The sequence below is a fragment of the Dermochelys coriacea genome, chromosome 1 (assembly GCF_009764565.3).
Source record: "Dermochelys coriacea isolate rDerCor1 chromosome 1, rDerCor1.pri.v4, whole genome shotgun sequence".
Classification (NCBI taxonomy): Eukaryota; Metazoa; Chordata; order Testudines; family Dermochelyidae; genus Dermochelys; species Dermochelys coriacea.
In genome coordinates, this window is record NC_050068.2 from 212,249,184 (window position 1) to 212,263,276 (window position 14,093).

The 14,093-nt window shown below is 48.9% G+C and overlaps 1 protein-coding gene across 4 annotated transcripts in view; it reads left to right on the plus strand.

Moving 5' to 3' along the window:
- Positions 1-3,761: 3,761 nt before the first annotated feature.
- ZYX (zyxin) overlaps positions 3,762-14,093 on the plus strand; it is a 29,603-nt gene continuing 19,271 nt past the window's right edge. Inside the window, exons 1-2 of one of the 4 annotated variants that reach the window (XM_038391600.2) lie at positions 3,762-4,092; positions 8,535-8,821. In XM_038391600.2, coding sequence (XP_038247528.1) covers positions 8,557-8,821 — 265 coding nt within the window. In that variant the 5' untranslated portion in view covers positions 3,762-4,092; positions 8,535-8,556. Of the gene's footprint in view, positions 4,093-7,680; positions 7,902-8,534; positions 8,822-14,093 lie in introns of those variants that run through there. The other 3 variants (XM_038391583.2, XM_038391610.2, XM_038391592.2) reach the window with 3 other exon arrangements.

Here is a 14,093-nt window from a genome sequence, read left to right on the forward strand (position 1 = left end):
CTATACTCTTGGATAAAAGGAGTACTTGTGGCACCTTAGAGACTAACAAATTTATTTGAGCATAAGCTTTCGTGAGCTACAGCTCACTTCATCGGATGCAACTCTTGGATGAACTCACCCAGGAAAATGAAAAGACTATAACACCAGATTACCTGTGGATAAACATTTTTCACAAAGCGATCACCCTGTATTTGACTTATCAGTCCTAGAAAACCTGCATGGGAAACCTGCATAACACTTTCAAAAGATGAAAGGAGCCTAAATTCATAACTTTGCTAGACACTAAAAATCATGGACTGAATAGAGCAGAGGTGGGCAAACTACAGCCCGCCGGCCACATTCGGCCCGTGGGAATATCCAGCCCAGCCCTGAGCTCCCTGGCCCCTCCCTTGCTGTTCCTCCTCCCCCACAGCCACGCCGCCACGCGGTGCAATGCTCTGGGCAGCAGGGCTGCAGAGCCTGGCCTGACCGGGTGCTCTGTGCTGCGCGGCTGCCTGTCCTGGTGCAGCCACACTGTCAGCCACCGGTGCTCCAGGCCAGGCAGGGAGCAGGGGGTTGGATAGAGGGCAGGGGAGCTTGGGGGGTGATCAGGGGCGTGGATAGGGGTTGGGGCTGTCCGAGGGTGGGGAACAAGGGGGTTGAATGGGGGCAGGGGTCCTGCAGTCAGGAAGGAGAGGAGGGGTTGGATGGGGCGGCAGGGGGTGGTCATGGGACAGGGAGCAGGGGGGATGGATGGGGCAGGGGTCCTGGGGGGGCAGTCAGGAAGGAGAGGGGGGTTGAATGGGGTGGTGGTGGGCAGTTAGGGGCGGGGACAGTTAGGGGCGAGAGGTCCGGGGGTGGTCAGGGAGAAGGGGTGGTTGGATGGGGCAGCAGGGGGCAGTTAGGGGTGGGAGGTCTGGGGGCTGTCAGGGGACCGGAGCAGGGGAGGTGGACGGGGCAGGGCTCCCCGGGGGGCCTTCAGGGAACAGGGGGGTTGGATAGGGCAGGAGTCCCGGGGTGGCCATCTGGGGGCAAGAAGCAGGGGGGGCTGGATAGAGGGCACAGCCTCCCCTAACCAGGCCTCCATACAATTTGAGAAACCTGATGTGGCCCTCAGGCCAAAAAGTTTGCCCACCCCTGGAATAGAGACACCGGATTTATGGCTTATTACAACAATCTGTAACCCACTAACCCTCCTCCCCCTTCTTTTCCTCCCTGTGATTGTAGGGATGTTAACGGGCCACTTCACTGTGAATGGTCCCTTGAAATATGTGTTAACTACTTATACTAAATAATCTGTTCAAACCTTGTATTTAGCAGTGACACTTTGAGTAGTTTCTCAGACCTGAAGAAGCGCTCTGTGTAAGATCAAAAGCTTGTCTCTCTTACCAACAGAAGCTGATCCAATAAAAGATATGACCTCACACCCACCTTGTCTCTTTAATATCCTGGAACCAACATGGCTACAGCAACACTGCATGCAACACTGGTGTAGGACATTCAATATTGCATAGATACATGCCTTACTGTAATGTACACTGCATGATTATAATTCTTAAGGACAAAATGGCTGAGAATTTAAAAATAAGATTGTAACAGACTGAAAAACCCAGTGATGATTGAAATTGGTGGTATTCTGAACAAAGTGAGATTTTGACCACACCTGTAGCTGCTTCTGTAACTTCACATGGACTCAACAGATGTTTTAGGCTCCAGATCAATATTCCTGGAAGCTTTTATTATATAGATTATTCATATTCCAGCAGTGCCTTGAGAACCAAATGAGATTATGGCCCCATTGTGCTAAGCATGGTACATAGTACAAGGCAGTCCTGGCCTTGAGGAGCTGAGTCTAAGCACATGAGACACAGTGGAAGACTAAACAAATGGAAAGTAACATGCTCAAAATAGTCACCAGCAAAGCCAGTAATAGAACTCACATCTCCTGAATCTTAGTCCAGTGCCCTAATGCACTAGATCACACTGTCACTACCACACTGGGTTCTATGCTCTTGCAGCCAGAGCAGTTTGGGCTGGAACTCTGTTACCATAGCTAGCTCATATATCCTACAAAATCACATGGTGCATGAACTGTGTCTGGGGACAACCAGATTGTAAACGGGTCTCCTGACATGTCTGCACTTGTAGTATCATAATAACAATACTCAGCACTTGTATAAGAGATAATCACTATAGCTAGTCCCATTTCACAGACAGGAAAATTGAGGCACAGAGAAATGCAGTGATTTGCTCAGGCTACACAATAGTGGAGGTGTCATCTTTCACATGACACGTACAATTAAGGGTTTGTCTGTGTTAGAGTTTTTAGACACTTTTGTAGCTACTCCAACATAGCTGCATCAGTACAAATACCTAGTTCAGACACTTTGTACCAGTGTAAACTGGGATTTGAACTGGTGCCTTTTACCCCAGACAAGCTGCACCAATGGAAGTCCCATGAACCATTAGGGGTGTGGACTGTGGCAGCTACATCAGTGTAATAGGTGGATAAATACCCCAGTGTAGATATGTCCTAAATCCTCTGAGCATTGCAAACAGTAAGTAATCTCTGGAAATTTGGCAACAATAGGGCAGAAAGCCCAATATCATAGCCAGATTCCAAGGTGAAAGTATGGTGATTACATAAAGAACAGGAATTCCCCCTTGGCTCCCTGTTTGGAAGAAATAGGTTTAGGGAGGCTGCCCTGCAAAAAGAAGGGCTCAGGGAAAGAGAAAAAAGAACACCAAAGATAGGAAATTTCTATTTTAAACTCCTTGGTGCAGGGACCAGATCTTCTTCTGTGTGAGGTACAGTATTAAGCACGGTATCTGTGCTCAGATTAAAAACAAAACCTAAAAGGTAATACTGGAATGCATTTGGGAATAACGTGGATCCTGCAGATCAGTACATACAATTTGCAAAGCACAAAACTGGAATAGCCAGAAGATTGCGTCATGGCTATGCTAGGAGTGAGGGGCATCAGTAGAGCTGTGTGGCCTGTGCGAGCATGTTGCCAGGGAGCTAAGTGGTCTGTTTAGGTGCTGGGGTTTGGGATAAGGTCCTGTTCAGTACTGAATAAATGAGGAATTACATTACTTGCAGGATTGTGGGTTTGGTTGTTTTTTTTAAAAAACAGTGTCTGTAGGATTGGGAAAGTCTGAGTCAGATTCTCTTGCAGCTGGTTGCTGTGGGGAGGGGGTGGGGGAGAGACTGAGAGGGACCCTGACTCACCAGAGCTGCCAAGTTTCTCCTTACGTGTAGGGGTAGTGGAAATGAAGTCACTGGTGGGTGAGGGAAAAGTGGGGTTCACTGGGTGAAGGAATGGGGTGGGGGTTGACACAGGGAAAACTCCAGCTGCTGAAAAAGAAGGAAGCAGACCGCATTCTGGAGAAAGAGAGAAAACACAAGCCTGCAGGGGGAAGCCTAAACTGAAGGGCTCTGACTGAGCTGGGGGCTGGGGGGGGGGGGGGAGAAGACGGGAGTGGATTGGAAGAGGCTGGGAAGCAGGATTGAGAGGCCTGGCAAATCTCGGGGGGGGGGGGGAAGAGAAAATCCAGGAATAGAAAGAAAGCAGAAAGGGCAGGAAATATGGGCCTTCCATAAGCAGTAATAGGAGAGAAAACTGACACCTCCATGAAAACACAGAGGAAAAGGGGGAAAGGTAATGAGATGCTGATTTTAAGAGTGGGAGAGTTGCTGTCTCTCCCCCCCCAGCCCCGTCTAGTGAATTCATCCTCTCCCTGTTACCTCATTGCCACATTCCCTGGTGAGTGAGCTCAGCTGTTCACATAGCCTCTCTCCTTTTATGGTCAAACAGCTTCGCTGGGGCGAGGCCTTTTTTTTTTTTGCTAGATGCTAGGGAAGTCCGTAGGCCTGGTAATTCTATCTAGAGTCACTCCTCTTCCTCCCCCCCGTCCCCTTTTTGGCCGACGTGAAACTGAAGCAAGTCCAGATTGCTGTGCAGGGGGCAGAGAGAGCAGGACGCCCAGCCACGGGGAGGAAGGCGTGAAGCTGGGCTTGCGTTCCAGCAGCACTAGAGGCTTTACAAGCCGCAGGAACAAACTTTTAGTCCAAGGGACGCCACCCTTCTCTTCCTGAACTTCTCCCCAAAGGTGAGTCCTCTCCCTCACGCTGCCCTTGGAGAAGAGCTTGTCCTAGGGGAAGCTCTTGCCTCTTAGTTCTATTGTAACTTTATGCTCCGAAACTAAATGCATGTTTGTTGATCAGGGAACCCCACCCCCCCCCCCCAATTTCCTACCACACCCACTGGGGGTGAGAGACTGAACTTGCTGTTATGTTTTGTGGTTTATGCTGGTTGCCCAGCTTGGGGCCGGATTTAGCGTTAAATTTATGGGTTTGACGTGTCTGTGTTTCCGTTTTATTTTCCGTGGGAGCCTCAAATTTTTGAAAGCCTGACAAACTACTTGCCAGCTTTTAGCTGGGTACGTTCCTCCCCTCCCTAGCAAAATGAAATGCCTTCCAAGTCGCCTCCTTTCTTTTGTAAAGGTTTAGCAATGGGGGGGGGGGGGAGGAGAAGGGGCTCTGCTGGCTGGTTTGAGTTGAGACATTCTTCTCTTGTGTGTGAGACCTGCTCTAGAGCCTTTTCCAGATGTTTAGGTGGGGAAAGAACCCATAACACTTTCGGGAACTGCTTTATTTCTCCTCTGCCTTCCTGGGCGGGGATCTGAAGATACTTGTGCCTGCAAATTTGTGACTGCCTGGAGTTTGAAATATGTTTGCATGTTCCTTTCCTGCTGTGCAGAGAAGAAGACCGGGGTGCGGTATTTAGTTATGTGTTTGTTACAGATTCACTCCAGGCCTGGCTTGTAGCTTTGAAAGTTCCCCTTTCCCCGGTCCGATTCCTGACTACAACTTGCATGCAGGGTTTTGTGACTGGAATGAATTTACTGGTGGGGGAAGGGAAGTGGGGGTCACTGGGCAAAAGAATGGGGGTGGTGGTTGAACAGGGAAACACTAGCTGCTTGAAAAATAAATTACTTTGTTGCTGGGGTTTTGTAACTCTTTTTTTTGCCAACCAAGCAAACTTTGCAGGATTAACCAGAGTTTGAAGGGGTGGAAATGCATGTGGCTCTTTGTTTAATTAAAAACAAAACAAAATCCTTCAAATTTTGGGGTTTTTGTAAATCAGCTTGATTCTTTCACTTCATATTTTTAATAGCACATCCCCTTTCTCCACTTTCCATTTAGAGGAGGCATGTGACTCTGTGGGTGCAGTTGCCAGAGTTACTGGATTGTAGCAATTCTAAAACATTACCCCTCCCACCCAATACTCCCTGATTGGTCTGAATTGATATCCTCCATAGCAGGGGTTCTCAAACTTCATTGCACTGTGACCCCCTTCTGACGTCAAAAATTACTACACGGCCCCAAGAGGGGGGAACTGAAGCCTGAGCCCACCTGAGAGTCAAAACCCAGGGCTTCAGCCCCAGGCATGGGACTTTTAACTTGAGCCCTACCACCCAGGGTTAAAGCCCTCAGGCTGCAGCTTCAGCCCTGTGTGGTTGGACTTGGGCTTTGGCCCAGGCCCTAGCAAGTCTAAGCCAGCCCTGGCGACCCCATAAAAACGGGGTCACAAACTGCTGCTTCATAGGAAAGGAATCATTTTGGAGGAAGTTAGTGTGGGTCTCTTTCCATGTTCCCTTCCCTACTTGAGAGTGGGATGCACTGGAGACTGGCCTATGGAGGCCTAAGCCTAAGAAGAGTTGGTTGGTTTCCCTTTGGTGGGTCACCGAGTAGGTATGGTTTAGGTCTGGGTCTACAGCACTTGCACAGAAAACAGAGCAGTCTGTGATGCCTTAAAATGGATTGCTTTCGTGTAGCCAGTGCAACTATGGCCAGTGAAAGGATCTAAATCTCAATTTCTGCCCCTAATCAGTAGACGGGTCATGCATAGCCCTTGCTTGAGGCTTTGGTGTCATTAACCTCTACGGCTACATGGAGTCTTCTCATTGATGTAGATGTCGGGAAATATCTATCTTTGGGGGAGGTTTGATAACTAATTTAGGCTCAGGCTTGCCTAGTGACACTCCCTCAGTAATTTTTTTTTTTTTTTTGGTACGCTTGAATAACGGGTCCCAGTTAATGCACATTTCATAATCAGGGAGCTGCAGGTCAGGATTGATGGATACCAGTAGAACTGTGGGGGAACCATAGCATGGATAGGGGGAGGAGAGGTAGGTCAGTCTAGAGGCATGTTGGGGAAGCTTCAGTCCCTGTTTCTGTTTTGTTTAAATGGCTGATAAAATAAGTTGTGCTGAATGGAATGTATATTAAGGTTTTGCCTAGAGGGATTCTCTGTATGTGTAGGGTAATCAGAAACAAACTAAGTCCAAATGCTGGCATACTTCCCTCTGTACCATTGGGAGCATTACTGTGTGTGGTCAGCATGATAAACTTAGTGCTTCTCTGGCCTGGATACCAGCATGGGGAGAATCTTAGACATGTGGGCTCTTATCAGGAGATTCCAAACTCACAACAGCCAGGAGCTATTGGCAAACATCCTGAGGGCAACTTGAGTGGTGGTTTTTGAAGGGGAGGATGGGGCAGGAGATGGGGAGTGTTTCAGGGGGTTTCAAGTTTGCCACCTACAAGCCTTAGAGAAGTCGCTTTTCAGGACATGGCTGGGCTCTGATCCTGGGAGTGGAAATATGCAGCTTGCTGTACTGGGGTTCTCAAACTAGGGGTCGGGATCCTTCAGAGGGGTTGCAAGGTACCAACCTTGCTGGGAACCCTGCTTTGCCTCTGATGTTTATAATGGTGTTAAATATATAAAAGTATTTTATAATTTATAAATTTATAATTTATATGCACTTAGAAGCTTGCTATGTGAAAGGGGTCACCAGTACAAAAGTTTGAGAACCACTGAGCTAGACCCTAGGAAGACACCATTGGTAGGATGGAACTGTGAGCATATTCTGCAGCAAACAGGAAAGTGCTGCTTGCTGTGCTGTACTAGGCTGCACCCTGAGGCCAGGCCATGGATGGACTGGCTTTAGAGTAGCATCTATACCAGAGGTGGGCAAACTATGGCCCGTGGAACCCTTCTGCCTGGCCCCTGAGCTCCTGGCCTGGGAGGCTAGTCCCCTGCTGTTACCCCTCCCCTGCAGCCTCAGTGCACCAAGCCGCTGGCACAATGCTCTGGGCGGCCGGGCAGCGCAGTTGCAGAGCCGAGGCCTGAACCGCTGCTCTGGGTGGCGCGGCTGTAGCGCCGCAAGCTACCGGTGCTCCAGGCAGCACGGTAACAGGGGAGTGGGGGTTGGATAGAAGGCAGGGGAGTTCTGGGGGTGTGGATAGGGGATGGTCAGAGGGCAGGGAACAGGAGTTGGATGGGGCAGAGGTTCTGGGGGGGCAGTCAGGAATGGGGGGTTTGATGGAGTAGCAGGGGGCAGTCGGGTGGGGTGCCCAGGGGACAGGGAGTGGGGGGGGTTGGATGGGGCAGGAGTCGTGGGGGAGCCGTTGGGGTGGGAGGGTCTGATAGGAGGCAGGGGCCAGGCCACGCCTGGCTGTTTGGGGAGACATAGCCACCCCCTAACCAGCCCTCCATACAATTTTGGAAACCCAGTGTGGCCCTCAGGCCAAAAAGTTTGCTTGCCCCTGCTCTATGCTGTGAGGGACTGACTCTAGGAATGTGTTTAGTGAGGCTGGCTGGATCCAGGAGCTGCTTTCTGCAGGAAGGGGCGGGGGCAGGGCGGGCAGCTGTTGCAGCCATTGAGGATGCTGCAGGAGCTCTTGCCTATTGCTACAATGACAGGAAGGGACAGGAAGACAGAAATGACAGCAAGACAAAGGGCTTGGCTGGGGAATGTGTGACCTTATGGAATCGCCCAGGCTTCCCTTTGTTCTGCTTGTGCTGCAGCTATCGGAGCTTCCCCACTGACGAGAGAGGGCTGGGGGTCTACAGGTAAAAGGATGGGGGGGGGGGGAGTTGTGAGGAGAGGATCGGGAGAGGTGGACAGAGTTGGCAGGGATGCAGTGGTGACGCACCCTCCTGAAGCCCTGAACTTATGGGTGGTGGTACGTGAGAGATGCTAAAGCTGCCTCTTGGTATTGGGGGGGAGGGGGGCCTCCAGTCTGAGGTGTGGGGATCTGAGCCATCTGCAGAAGGCTGGCTTCTCCAGCAGTTCTCTTCTGCATTGATCCCAGCTTTGTCCTTCTCTCGGTTTATCATTACTGCCTCCTTCCCCCCCTCCTCCCGACCTCTCCATGTTTGTTAATCCCATTCAGCAAAGGGCTGAAGGTGGAGAGAGTTTATTGGTGCTTTGGCGAGTTGTTCCTTCCCTGCATCCCAGTGAGGAGAAGGGGAGAGGCACTTGTTCCGGGTTTGCCTCCGGGATAGACAGTATTTCTTACTTCAAAACATATTTGTGTGTCAGTCCTGGGAGCATCCAAGTTCTACTCATGTCCCTCAAATCTCACTCAGGTGCACCCACCCTCCTATTCTGTTTTCCTGCTGTGCCTTTCTCCAGATTTGTTTCCCCTTGCAGGGTCATGTCTGATCTCATGTCTGTGTCTCCACTCTCCTCCTGCCCCCCAGGTGCTGAGCAGCCAGCAGCAAGATGGCATCATCTGGTAGCCCAGGGACTCGCATGACTTCCACAGTCAGCATCAATATTTCCACCCCAACTTTCTACAACCCACAGAAGAAGTTTGCACCAGTGGTTGCCCCTAAGCCCAAAATGAACCCCTTCAAGGCTGGGGGTGCCATACCTGGGAATGCCTCGGATCTGCCACTGCCCCAGCCTTCTGGGGCTGGTGCCCAGTGTGCTCGGATTGGGAAAGTGGGGGAGATCCCACCAGCTGCAGCACCTTTGCTTGCTGAAGGTATGTGAGATCCGTAACTTATTACTTGCTCCATCTGTGGGAGCTTATGTGCATTCCTGCATTCTCAGTGCATATGTTCTGTGCCTGGTCTAAACAATGAATAAGCAACTTGCTATGAAGAATAGATAGGTGCTCACACTGGGAGGGTGGCAGGACTCCAGAGTGAGATACAAAGGGGTGGGTGGGGGGAGCGTGGGGAAACAATTCCAATCACTTTGATCTAGGCATGCATAGTATCTTCCTCCCAAAGAGGAAAGGGGGCTGGGGGAAAGAGAAATTCTGGTCTCACCAGAGTCTATAGGAATACCATAAATATCAGTGTAGGGGGTGGTTATATTGCAGGGAAGAATCCCCCAGCTTGGCTCACTGTGGGGATGGCTCACGCTATCTTCCATTTCTGTGATTCATCCCTCACCTCACTCTGTAGCTTGTTTCAGATTGTGAAAGCTCTTCCCCTTTGGTCTCTCTCACTTCCTGCCATTTCACCATTGTGCATACCCTGCCTGAGTGGGTGGAGTAGTTGCAGGGGCAGATGGGAGCTGCCATAAACAGGAAGTGAGACATAGTGGTTTGCCTCCCTGGGTTTTGTTTTCTTGTGTGTGTGTGTGTGTGTGTGTGTGTGTGTGTGTTTTCTTTTCTGGGCAGGGTTCTGGTGCAAATACAGCTTTTACTTTAGCTATTGATCCCTGTTGGGACCTTTTCACTCCTCTAAGGCCACCTGGTGATTTAGCCCCCATACCGGACCTGCAGTGCAAGCCAGTGCAAACGAGTATCATTACTACCCACATTCCCCTTCTTGACATCCCCATATATCACCACAGTGTCACTGGGTTTGTCTCGACTAGGATAGGTGGTGTGATGTTAGCCACCATCTTCTAAAAGGTAGTGTAGACAAGATAATGTCAACTTTAATGTCTGCTAGCTGGCCGAATTAGTCTAGCAGGCAGCCTAGCTGATGTCCTAACACCATCTTTAATTCCTGGTTAAGAGAGACAGCCACAGAGGAGATGGGTGGTAATGGGAAAACTTGCTGTGCCCCCTGGCCATTTTTTGGCAGTGTATCTGCATTGACTTCAGTGCTGTTCCTGACTGTAGTCCACTGGTAAAATGAGAGCAGGATTAGGCCCCCCAGTAGCTTTTATTTGGTAGTCAGAATGAGGAACTGAGATGAGGAACTTTTTCTCTTGCCCTCCAAGTTTCTTCTGTTAATTTGCCCTACTGAAATGCTCAGTCCCTGCTCCTGAATTCAGCCTTCTGTGGCTTCAGTGTATCTTCAGGTATATGCAAGTTGTGGGCTGAGTGTGCTGCAGTCAGCTCAGAATGTCTTTGGAGATGATGGCTTGCAGTGTGTGGTCTGTCATTGCAGAAAAGACGCTGACTACATTGGGAAACATTAGGTGGGTAGCAGCCTATCCTGTGGCTGCACTTCATCCAACTTTAGGAAGCTGTGATGTTGTGCAGTTGTGAATGCTAAGTAGGAGTAGAATGGGGCAGTTGCTTGATGAGAGGATAAGAAAATTGGGATGTGCTTTCTTCTTTGAGTCAGTAGTGACCCCTGGTGGTGCTATGCTGCATGGAGGGTGACTGGATAGATGGTCGTTGAGCTGTTGTCTATATCAGATGCTACTTCATTGAGTTATGTTCCTGATGCGGTATTATAGCCCTGGGCTTGGGCTGTGGGGAGGGAAGAACTTGAACAGAATATTGTATTTCTTTTTTTTTTTTTTAAAGGGTGCTACATGCTGGGAAACTCAAGGCCACATTTTTAAAGTGGCCCTGCAGAGAGTGGTGAAAAATGAGCTTTGTACCCTTTCTTTGTTACTTTATAGGGGATAAAGGAGGCCTGAAATGCTCTCCCTCTGGGGAAAAAATGGAAGTTTGGTTTGTTGGTTTTTTTCTCCCTCTTCTCTTTCTCCCTCCCCGCTCATTTCTTTTGTCTGGGAATTCAGGCCCTGTCTAGCTTGGGAGACTCTGGTAACTAGAGAACTAGTGAAAATTCAATGAAGTGAGCTGTAGCTCACGAAAGCTTATGCTCAAATTTTGGTCTCTAAGGTTCCACAAGTACTCCTTTTCTTTTTTAGTGAAAATTGTGACACTAAACAGCAAAAGTTGAGCAGGAAGGGGACTTTTAATTGGTCTGGTTAAAACTTTAAAAAACATTACTCTAACTTCAGTGAAGAGGGGTGCTCACTATATATATTCTTATCTATCCATTTCTCTGTTGTGGAATAATATTTCAGTGTGTTCAAAATTCTGCATAAACATGAAGAATGGATAGTCTTGAATCCTTAGTACTGCTTTGTGAGGTAGCTGTTCTCCCCGTTTTACTGAGGAGGAAACTGATGCTGAAAGGTGAAGTGACTTTCATAATGGGCAACGTGGCTTTATTTATTAATCTCTGAACTGGGAGTCCAGAGATCTTTGTGCTCCCACTTCTGCCACGGGCTCACTTGGACAAGGCACTACTTCAGACCCTTTTTCCCCAGCTGGGAAACTGCATGGACTGTGAAACTCCCTTTTTCTGGAGTCTGGCTGTTTGTAAATCACAAACTGAGTCCTTGGAAAGGAGCTGTATAAATCCAAAGCTGCCTTGTTAGGGCCCACCTGTTGTGACAAGGCTAGATCTTGTGTATTGCTGGCTTCCAGCTTTCTCTTTATCCACTAGATGTCTGTTTCTGTCCAAACAAGATGGCTCCTTGAAAATGGCAGGGTGATTATAAAACACCCAATACTCTCCAGCCCTTAAGACGAGTCTGGAGAGTATTGGGTTCCACCTAACAGAGAGGGAAGACCATCTTTGCAAGTAGGCTGGCTAACGTAGTGAGGAGGGCTTTAAACTAGGTTAACCAGGGGAAGGAGACCAAAGCCCTGAGGTAAGTGGGGAGGAAGCACGAGCGCGAAAGGGGAGGGCTCCTGCCTCATACTAAGAAAACTTGCTGCTTGTCCTGCTATCTCAAGTGCCTATACACAAATGCAAGAAGCCTGGGAAACAAGCAGGGAGAACTGGAAGTCCCGGCACAGTCAAGGAATTGTGATGTGATTGGAATAACAGAGACTTGGTGGGATAACTCACATGACTGGAGTACTCTCATGGATGGATATAAACTGTTCAAGAAGGACAGGCAGGGCAGAAAAGATGGAGGAGTTGCACTGTATGTAAGAGAGCAGTATGACTGCTCAGAGCTCCGGTATGAAACTGCAGAAAAACCTGAGTGTCTCTGGATTAAGTTTAGATGTGTGAGCAACAAAGGTGATGTTGTGATGGGAGTCTGCTGTAGACCACCAGGCCAGGGGGATGAGCTGGACGAGGCTTTCTTCTGGCATCCAACAGAAGTTACTAGATCACAGGCCCTGGTTCTCACAGGAGACTTCAGTCATTCCGATATCTGCTGGGAGAGCAATACAGTGGTGCACAGACAATCCAGGAAGCTTACAAAAAGTGTAGGGGACAATTTCCTGGTGCAAGTGCTGGAGGAACCAACTGGGGCAGAGCTCTTCTTGACCTGCTGCTCACAAACAGAGAAGAATTAGTAGGGGAAGCAAAAGTGGATGGGAACATGGGAGGCAGTGACCATGAGATGGTAGAGTTCAGGATCCTAACACAGGGAAGAAAGGAGAGCAGCAGAATATGGACACTAGACTTCAGAAAAGCAGACTTTGACTCCCTCAGGGAACTGATGGGCAGGATCCCCTGGGAGAATAACATGAAGGGGAAAGGAGTCCAGGAGAGCTGGCTGTATTTTAAAGAATCCTTATTGAGGTTACAGGAACAAACCATCTCGATTTGTAGAAAGAATAGTAAATATGGCAGGAAGCCAGCTTGGCTTAACAGTGAAATCTTTGTTGATCCTTAAACACAAAAGACTCTTACAAGATGTGGAAGATTGGACAAATGACCAGCATGGAGTATAAAAATGTTGCTCAGGCATGCAGGAGTGAAATCAGGAAGGCCAAATAACACTTGGAGTTGCAGCTAGCAAGAGATGTTACTCTTAACAACAAGAGTTTCTTCAGGTATGTTAGCAACAAGAAGAAAGTCAAGGAAAGTGTGGGCCCCTTACTGGATGAGGGAGGCAACCTAGTGACAGAGAATGTGGAAAAAGCTATGTACTCAATGCTTTTTTGCCTCTGTCTTCATGAACAAGGTCAGCTCCCAGACTGCTGCACTGGACAGCACAGAATGGGGAGGAGGTGACCAGCCCTCTGGAGAAAGTGGTGGTTTGGGACTACTTAGAAAAGCTGGGCGAGCACAAGTCCATGGGACCGGATGCTCTGCATCTGAGGGTGCTAAAGGAGTTGGCGGATGTGATTGCAGAGCCATTGGCCATTATCTTTGAAAACTCATGGTGATCGGGGGAGGTCCCAGAAGACTGGAAAAAGGCACTACATTAGCCTATCTTTTAAAAAAGGAAGGAGAAGGATCTGGGGAGCTACAGGCCAGTCAGCCTCACCTCAGTCCCTGGAAAAATCATGGAACAGGTCCTCAAGGAATCAATTCTGAAGCACTTAGAGGAGAGGAAAGTGATCAGGAACACTCAGCTGGATTCACCAAGGACAAGTCATTCCTGACTAACCTAATTGCCTTCTATGACGAGATAACTGGCTCTGTGGATGAGGGGAAAGCAGTGGACGTGGTGTTCCTTGACTTTAGCAAAGCTTTTGACATGGTCTCCCACAGTATTCTTGCAAGCAAGTTAAAATAGTATGGGCTGGAAGAATGGACTATAAGGTGGAAAGCTGGCTAGATTGTCGGGCTCAATGGGTAGTGATCAATGGCTCCATGTCTAGTTGGCAGCTGGAATCAAGCGGAGTGCCCCAAGGGTCGGTCCTGGGACTGGTTTTGTTCAATATCTTCATTAATGATCTGGAAGATGGTGTGGATTGCACTCTCAGCAAGTTTTCAGATGACACTAAACTGGGAGGAGTGGTAGATATGCTGGAAGGTAGGGATAGGATACAGAGGGCCCTAGACAAATTAGAGGATTGGGCAAGAAGAAATCTGATGAGGTTCAACAAGGATAAGTACAGAGTCCTGCACTTAGGACGGAAGAATCCCATGCACTGCTACAAAGTAGAGACCGAATGGCTAGGCAGCAGTTCTGCAGAAAAGGACCTGGGGTTACAGTGGATGAGAAGCTGGATATGAGTCAACAGTGCGCCCTTGTTGCCAAGAAGGCTAACAGCATTTTGGGCTGTGTAAGTAAGGGCATTGCCATCAGATCAAGGGATGTGATCATTCCCCTCTATTAAACACTGGTGAGGCCTCATCTGG